General features: G+C 32.1%; 1 protein-coding gene across 1 annotated transcript; it reads right to left on the bottom strand.

Annotated features, from left to right (window-relative positions):
* Positions 1 to 475: 475 nt before the first annotated feature.
* Positions 476 to 4,998, bottom strand: LOC145804590 (GRF-interacting factor 1-like). The gene is made up of 4 exons (XM_082899020.1): positions 4,881 to 4,998; positions 4,356 to 4,442; positions 3,402 to 3,827; positions 476 to 956 (listed from the first exon to the last, which is right to left on the bottom strand). Exons 2-3 carry the CDS (start codon positions 4,362 to 4,364, stop codon positions 3,405 to 3,407), a joined length of 432 nt encoding a protein of 143 aa, XP_082755146.1. The 5' UTR covers positions 4,365 to 4,442; positions 4,881 to 4,998; the 3' UTR covers positions 476 to 956; positions 3,402 to 3,404.
* Positions 4,999 to 9,722: the final 4,724 nt, after the last annotated feature.

The raw sequence follows: 9,722 nt of genomic DNA, 5'->3' as shown, positions 1-9,722 counted from the left end.
AATAAGTTTTAGTGACAACATTACTACATTTAGGGACTAAAGAATTTAGTCGCCAAAAATATTATTTTTCATTTTATTAAACTTTTGGCTACTAACCATTCAGTCACTAAAAGTTCTACCTTAGGCGTGGTGACTTTTGCCGACTAAAACTGTTCGTAGCCAAAAACCTATTAAGATTCATTTCTTTACTTTTTGCCACCAAAAGTTTTAGTCGCCAAATGATACCATTTTTTCCGTGACTAAAAAATTTAGTAGCCAATAGTTTATTTCTCTCATTCTCAAATTTTTTAGCTACTAATTATTTGGTGGCAAAAACGTTTTGGGTTATGTTTTTGCTACTAAATTATTAGTAGCCAAAACTTTTGATTACCTATTTGGCTACCAAAACATTTGGTGGCCAAATAATTTTATGTTTTTTTTTAAAAAAAAAAAAAAAATTGTAAACAACCTGTATTCATTTATATTACATGTACCCTGTATAAATAATATAATCCATCAACACTAAAATATATTATCAACCATTAAAGCATTCAACATAATACATGAATAACCATGATTTAAATCACATACATAATACATGAATAACCAACGTCAATAATTTAAATTACAACCTGTAAACATAATACTTTCTATTACATTTGTAATTAATACAGCAATGATACACAAACACCAGAGAAAATCAGACCAGCCACCTACAACGAGGAAGATTAGTGATTTGAAGCAGCTTAATTACGTCCTATAACACCCAAAGCAAGAGAGATTTAGTCTTCTGTCCAGCTCTGCTCAACAATTTCACGCACCCTCCGGTTGTATTCACGCTTGTTCTCACAAAACAACAATGCTGCTTCTGAATTTGCAGGTGAGTTTGCATTTGGATCACAGAGCATTGACTGAAATGAGAAAAAGGGGAAACCTGCATTTGGGCTTGGGTTTGGGTTTGGATCACAGAGCAATGACTGCAATGAGAAAAATGGGAAAAATCAAAAAAACATCATACCTGAACTAGTGACCAGTAGCTTTGTGGAATCAAAACATTCCTAGAAGTTATATCTATTTGGTATGGTAGAGTCATGCTTGAACAATTGACAAACTGCTGAGTTTATTACATGCATTTGCCAGTTTTGCTCATTTATTTATTAGTAAAATGATTGCACAGTATGAATTTAATACACACCACGCATAAACACGTGCCCCAAGTTGTTATGTTATATCTATGAGCCTGTTAACAATTAATGAAACGTTGGCTGCTATTTTGCCACACTAAATCCAAGGGATAGTATGCATGGAGTGGCCAACATGGGTTCAAACTATAAATGAAACTATAAATGAAAAAACACATCTGAGAATGTCGTTACTGAATTATTACTGAATTATTACTGAATTATTACCTTGCCATTAAGACTCTATTTACTGAATTATTACCTTGCCATGAATGTCGTTAGTCATTTGAGCATTAAGACTCTATTTACATTATCAATTATAACTCATTTCTCAATGATTAATTCAACAATTATGTTGCTAGAATATATATAAAACCATCTAAATAATAGAAAACACCTATGAGAACCTTACAGAAAATAAACCTACTTTGCTGTCCACATCTCTATGGTTATCAATCATTTCATCCTCTGTTATTAATCTTTCTAATTTTCTCACTTTACAGCAACAACTAACATCTATCAGATCCGAGTTTGGATAGAAAACAAATTAATACAGTTATTACATAACATAGGTTTAACTAACATAGGTTTTTGCATAGAGAAAAAAGAAAAAGAAATTAAGACACAAAGGTCATTAATCACAAATGCAAATGAAAGACAGGGGAAAAGAAATTAAGGAAAACCTGAACAGATGCAAATGAACTACAAATAATAATAATAACAATAATTGACTAACCATGAAAGAGATTATACAAAGCAATTCAAAATAACTATACCAATGCCATGACCCATGAGCATAACAATTCAGCGAAGTAAATACGTTTCAAAATAATGCAAATAACCATGGAGGCATAGCAACATAATGACAATCATAAATGCAAAAAATCCAAGAATATATGGAAACCTAAAAGCAGACTCTAAAAACATTAATTAAAACAAAAGACCAAGTTTGAAGCCATGCTCTCTCTCTCTCTCAATTAATCTATAACTAAGCTTGTTTAGTGTCCCAAATATTTGACATGAATTGTTTTACAATTTTAGTGAAGTTTATACCCATTAATCACGAATTGAATGTTGACTAATCATATTCTATAACGAATATACTTGAGAAATAAAGAAATAAAATTTCAAATCCAAATCGATTCATGTAGTAATTTTCCCAAATTCAAAAGAAGAACAAACTCACAAAATTAGGCATAATCATCACTTGAATGAATCATTCACAGCAGTTTGTTGTGAGAAGAGTAAAGCTGAAGCAAAACACATTTTAAAACACATTTTCAAAACACATTGTATATTCATATATTTAAAAATGTAATATGTAAAACACATTTAAAGGTGATTTTTAGAATGATCTAAATAAGTGTACTTTTTGACTTTTTATGAAATATGAGGTGAGAATGAATTGAGTTTAAAATGATATAATAAAAAGATGATGTGACTTAAATAAAATAATAACTTTTTGACTTTTTAAAATTATGCCAAACATGCCTTAATACATTGGACATCCGTCATGATTGTAAGCTAATTTGCTGAATTAGTCAAATCCGATATTTTTCATGGTGATGACTCTTTATTTGTTTATTTCGGTAAATACTCCAACATCAAGCATTCTGCTTAAACAAAAGATAAACACAAGGCCACAATTATTGCTCCATTGATACTGAAAAAATCTGATACAATAGTAATGTCCAGGGTAGCTATAATATGCTTCATATATTTTAATTAAAAAACAGAAATCAACGAGATGTTGGCAAAAAGCTGAGAAATTTGGGAAAATGATTTACAATTGCTCACCAAACTATACTAAAACAGGGAAATTCACTGGATAATCAGGTTTGGGACCAAATTGAAGTTCTAAATGCAAATTTTTTATGTCAAACCCAAGTCATGAAAGTAACAGTAAAGCCACACCCAAAACAAAAAAAGGCAGTTGTGAAGGTGGTGATTGAACCAATTCAAGAAAATCAAGAAAGCAGAAACAAACACAGTTAACAAAGATCAAAGCACACCATCATATAACCTACATGATTTACATAATACACTATCATATAACACACATCATCTTAAAACTTCAGGCACAAAACCTGAGCTTGGAAAGCAATCCTGACAGTTTGTATCACATAACTAGAAGTCTACTAGCAGCTAATCCTCCGTTCTTTCAAAATACTTAATCATCCTGCCTAAACTTACCTACAAGTTCAGAAGTTAAAATAGGTCACTAAGCCAAGAACGTCTTACCTCTCAATTACCATCTTCACTAGCCTTTAAATAAAGAGACTCGCCCCCCTCACCACCATGTCCTCCTGAGCTCCCGCCACCTCGCCCTTCAGAAGATCCGATCTCTTGCTTTCCCCTTCCAGAAGCCTGCAAGCCTTCCCCAGTGGAGCCACGCCCAAAATCAGGAAACCCTCCAGCTCCGAGTGCCCCACCGGTGGTTCCAGAACTATTAGCCTCGCTTTGAAGCATGTGAAGTCCACTGCTTCCACCGGAACTCATGCCAAGCTGGCTGTGCAAGGCTTGCTGTTGTTGCAGTGCCGAGAACTGTTGTTGGCTGTAGAGCATAGAAGAACGTGCAGCCATGAGCGATTGGGGAGTCATCTGCTGAGCTTGTTGGTGTTGCTGCAAGTAGTGACCTCCTGGCTGCATAATGCCACTGGGAGGGAACTGTCCGACATTCAACAAAACACACATCAGGAATTTTCATTAAGTTTCAAACAGCTGTATGAATTTCCGTAACTAGCCTACTTCAGAACCAGTCAGATTTAGGACATTGTGAATCAGTAGAAACAAAAGGAAAATGCCAGTTTTGTAACATTTTTGTTTTCAAAATTTTGAAAACTACAAAGAAAGACATGTTTGCAGCTGTTTTCGTTTCCAAAAAAAAAGGAGGGGGAACAATCTGAAAGTTTTCCAAAATTTGAAACAAAAAGGTGTCTTCACCTGTTTTCAAAACAAGTTTCATTCCTTTCCAAATGACTTCTAAAGTAAGGGTAATAACTACGAGATAAAATCCAAGAAAGCAATATAAGTAGTGGATTGAAGACTTGCATGTAAGACAAATAAGGGGAAGTAATTCAATAAGATTTCAGATTATGAACTGTGAGAAGCATCAAGGTGGGTTCGATCTATCTACTACTTGATAAGATATTTTCCAGATCTAGACTGCACACAAATCAGGGGCAAATACCTAACCTCGAGCATGATATGCAGTGGTAGAGAGGGCAGGGCAGAAGGCACCACAAATTAGAATATCCAGACAAATACTTCCATCTGCATAAACTGGTCCAAGCACAAAACAATAGTATGAGCAACTAGCATAGGCATATATCTTAGTGACATTATGTTTCACCACATAAGAGAGGAAATCAAATATCAAGGAGCAATGAAAAGACACAAAGAAAGCAGGATTCTGTGCAACAAGCTCCAGTGGATATGGCACGAAGTGTAATAGAAGCATGCAAACTAATAAACCCCAAAAAAGTAATAGAAACTTATAAAGACAAGTATAAAGCAATGTTGGCAGTCCTAAGAGGAGTAAACAGTATTGAAGTTAATATTAGTGGCAGAGCATGACTTCTGAGGATGCAGTGGCAGAAACTTACACTTTCCATAACACAACACAATAATCTGCTACCCTCTCAATCAAGAAAGCAAAAGGATTTAATTACTTATGACAAATAGATTTTACGTGAAGCCTTCTATAAACATATCCATTACCTTCCCACTTCTCAACTTCAAGCACTTAAAGCAAACCAGGCTCAACAACCGCTTTAGTTCGCTCACATGGGAAGGATGATATACTGGAATTGGTAATTCTATATACCCAAAGTGACTTGAAAGGTAAACAAATGAACAAAACTTTAGCAATACTTCAATGTGTCCAACGGTCATGACCATTCAAACTTCTCAATGTAATCAGAAAATAAATTGGATTAAAACATGAAAAATACCTTCGCATGTCCCGGGTTCCGCAGCACCACATGATTCACATTTTCCAAATTCAAGCGGCAAACTAAGGAACGGATTTGAAAGTTGACTAGCATGGCTTATAGGGAAATCACTATTGGATGATGTGCACTAACAAAAAAATAAATAAAAGGAATCATACCAACTTATTCAACCAGAATGGTCACAAGATCCAAAGTTGCACTTAATCAAATGCCAATTGTAGGACAATTTGTTCGGAAGGAGGTTTACATCCATCACAAGATCTAAAATATGTCTCTGGAACAATATTAGGACTCAAATCTTCTAGGGCCCAATTTTTTTAATCTCATTTTATTTTTTAAAAACATATGTATGATGTACCAAATATGTCCAGCGTTCAAAAAAATGATGTACCAAAAACATATGTATGATGTACCAAAAAAATGAACAAAACTTTAGCAATACTTCAATGTGTCCAGCGGTCATGACCATTCAAACTTCTCAGTGTAATCAGAAAATAAAAAGGATTAAAACATTAAAAATACCTTCGCACAACATTAAAACATTAAAACATGACCATTGCATTCACACTAGCCATGTTTCTCAACCCACACAGTACAATTGAGTGAAGTCAAGCTAGTGAAGCACGAGTGAGTGGAAGTCAAGCTAGTGAAAAATTAAATCAATAAAGACGTCATTCTCCATCTACTTCCATTCATAGGGATAATATGCACCTCACATGGCCATTTTTTCAGCCCCCTAGCTTACATTGTATAGGATTAAGATTTGAACTAATACTACTAAGGGAAAATTACATATCAGTGGAAAGTTTACAAAATATTAACATATCAGTCAAATTCACTTTACAGCCATATATAACAACGTAACAGGCGAGACTGCAGACACAAAGGGAGAAAGAAAGAGAGAAGAGTGATAAGTGAGAGAGAGAGAGAGAGAAGAGTGAGAGAAACAAACAGACACAGAGGGAGAAAGAAAGAGAGAAGAGTGATAAGTGAGAGAGAGATAAAGAGAGAAAGAGATATATAGAGAGAGAGACAGAGAGACAGAGAGAGAAAGAGATAGAGAGAAACATATAGAAAAATAGAGAGAAACAAGAGATGAGAGAGATATATAGAAAGATAGCGAAAAGAGATGAACGAAAGTGAGAATAGAAAAATAGAGAGATAGAGAGAAGAGAGATGAGTGAGAGAGACAGAGAGAGAAAAAGAGAGATGAACGAGAGAAACAGAGAGAGAAAAGAGATGAGCGAGACAGAGAGAAGAGAGATGAGCGAGAGAGACATAGAAAGAAGACAAATAAGAGAGATAGAGAGAAGAAAGATGAACGGAAGACACATAGACAGATAGACAAACAGACAGAGAAAGAAGAGTGATGAGTAAAAGAGAGAAAGATAAGAGTGGTGGTAGTTGAATGGCATTTGCAGTAGTGGCAAATGTAGTAGAGAAGATGGGTGGTGAGAGAGAGATATGATTGAGAGACGAATAGAGAAAAGAGATAGAGAAAGAGACAGAGTGATGAGCGACAAAGAGACAGAGTGATGAGCGAGCAAGTGTGCCGTCGCAAATAGTTCCGTCTCATATACCCACTTTTCTTGTAGTGAGGAATGAGAAGGAGTTGTGTGTGAGAGTGAGATGAGAAACGGAGAAGGGTTAGGGCAAAATTTTGGGGGGAATCCCAATTTGAGAGGGAATTTCAAATTAAGATAAAAATTTTGTGAAAATATTTGCTGCTAATTTTTTTAGAGATGTGAAAAATAGATCAGGCTTGTTAAATTAATATTTTTTAATTTTATTTATTGTTTATACTTTTTACTTTATTGGAGTTTTATGACCCAGTTTGTGAAAAAAAAAATTACAAAATTTAGAAATATTTAGAAAGTATAAATTTAAAAATAAGTCTTACAAATCAGATTTATTTACTCATAAGTCAATTGTGAATTTTTTTTACACACTTAGCCCTCGTTTTGATAATGAAATTTTTTTAAAACATTTTAAATATATGTTTTGTGTCTGTAAAATGATTATTTCATTAGTACTGGTAATAATATTGAAAAATTTATTAAAATGATAAATAATTGGGATATTTTGTCTTTTATTTGTGAATTTTGATTTATTCTTAATTTATTAGTGTTATTGAAATATGATGATGTAAAAAGTATAAATAGTTTAATTGTACTTTTTAAACATAATAAATTTATTATTAAAAATTAAATTCATCAGACTGACCTGTAACTATGCCTTTAAATTTTTGCAATGTAAAACTATCGACAAACAGCCAATAACAAGTTGCCCATTTTAGCATACCTTTCGCGTGAGGGCCCAATTATTACAATTATTAAAAATAATAGTCTATTTTCAGAATTTAATTTCTTTTTATAATACACTTATTACATTTTAAAAATATTAATTTTTTAAAATTACCTTTTGATAGCAGGGCCGACCCTGCCCTAAGGCAGGTAAGGCTTGTGCCTTAGGCCCCATATTTTGGCCCAAAAATAGGGCCCTAAATTTAAAAAATTGTTATAGGTTCAACTTTTTTTTTTTTTTGGTTTTAAGATCAATTTAAAGGGCCCCAAATGTTTTATTGGGCACATGTATAATTTAGCCCATATTTATTTATAAATGTGTTTGGCCCATATTTATTAAAATGAAAATATATAAATAAATAAATAAAAAACAATAGGGCCCCTAAATTTGGTAAAACATATAAACATATATAACATAGGGCCCCTAAATTTGGCCAAAAAATAGGGCCCCTAAATTTGGTAAAATATTATAGGCTCAATGTTTTTTTTTTTTTTTTGGTTTTAGGATCAATTTAAAGGGCCCCAAAATATTTTTTTGGGTCCATGTATGATTTACTCCATATTTATTTATAAGTGTAGTTTGGTCCATATTTATTAAAATGAAAATATATATTAAAAAAAAAACGTGTTTGGGCTCAAGAAAAATAATACATACAATATATGGGCCCTATTTTTTATTTTTTATTTTTACCTTCTTTATCTATTAGATTTTAGTGGAATAAATAATTTTGCTCAAATTTTTTTACCTAGGTCTTTATCAATTTTAATTGAATAATTTTTTCGTAATTTTTTTGTTCTAATTTTGTTTTATTAAATTGTTTTATTTATAATTTTAATGATTATATGTGTAAGTAAATTTTTTTATGGTTACAAACAAATAAAAATATTGTAACTTATCGTTTTTATTCATGAATTTTTTTTCAATATAAAAGGGCCCCAATTTCTGAAATTCGCCTTAGGCCCCGACGAACTCAGGGCCGGCCCTGTTTGATAGTATATTTTTTTAGAAATATCAATTGTCATAATTGTTCTGTTTGTATTATTAATGGATTTAAAAAAAGGACAAAATAAGAAATTTTTATTATTTTAATAATTAATTTTTTAAAAAAATTAATATTTTTAGATAATAAAAAATAAAATAAGATATTAATAATTTTGGATGGTGGGTGTACAACCTAAAAATAAAAATTAAAATAAAATAAAATAACTATTTTGTTTAGTCAAATTTTCAAGTGGAGACTAATGGTATTGTTATTAATAAAATAAAATAACTATTTTGTTAATTTTTTTATTTTCATTCGGCTACCAAAAAATGTAGTAGCCAAAAGTAGGCCTTTGGCGACTAAAATGAATTTTGTCGCCGAAACTTAACATTTGGCGACCAAAATTTTGGTCGGCAAAGATTAAAAATTAATTTTTTTATTTTCATTCGGCTACCAAAAAATTTGGTAGCCAAAAGTAGGCCTTTGGCGACTAAAAGGAATTTTGTCGCCGAAACTTAACATTTGGCGACCAAAATTTTGGTCGGGAAAGATTAAAAATTAATTTTTTTATTTTCTTTCGGCTACCAAAAAATTTGGTAGCCAAAAGTAGGCCTTTGGCGACTAAAAGAAATTTTGTCGCCGAAACTTAACATTTGGCGACCAAAATTTTGGTCAGCAAAGATTAAAAATTAATTTTTTTATTTTCATTCGGCTACCAAAATATTTAGTAGCCAAAAGTAGGTCTTTGGCGACTAAAAGGAATTTTGTCGCCGAAACTTGACATTTGGCGACCAAAAGTTTGGTCGGGAAAGATTAAAAATTAATTTTTTTATTTTCATTCGGCTACCAAACAATTTAGTAGCCGAAAGGTACCTCAACGGCTACTAAATTTTTATTTAGTCGCCAATTGTCATATGTTTAGCTACTAAAAATTGTTTTAGTCGCCAATTGTAATATCTTTAGCTACTAAATTTTTTTTAGTAGCCAATAATCAACATTCCCCTACTAAAAAAAATTAGTAGCTAAAAAGTTGACTTTTGCCGACTAATATTATTTTTGGTAGCCAATTCCGTGACTTTTGGCGACTAAATTAGTTTTGGTAGCTAAAAGTGGTCGGCAAAAATGCTTTTTCTTGTAGTGTTATCATGGAATAGATGATTATATTTGTTGTTAACAAATATTTTTGAATGGTTATCGTGTAATAGATGGTTATTAGGCTTTTAATTTATAATCGTTATGTTTAATATATGAAATATTTTTAGTTTTGAATTTTTTGATTTAATGGATTGGTTTAATAATAGTATCAAAATTGTCGCCATGTTT

The sequence above is a fragment of the Camellia sinensis genome, chromosome 12, assembly GCF_055761805.1.
Source record: "Camellia sinensis isolate YWXY chromosome 12, ASM5576180v1, whole genome shotgun sequence".
Classification (NCBI taxonomy): domain Eukaryota; kingdom Viridiplantae; phylum Streptophyta; class Magnoliopsida; order Ericales; family Theaceae; genus Camellia; species Camellia sinensis.
This window is presented reverse-complemented; position numbering and strand designations above follow the sequence as displayed.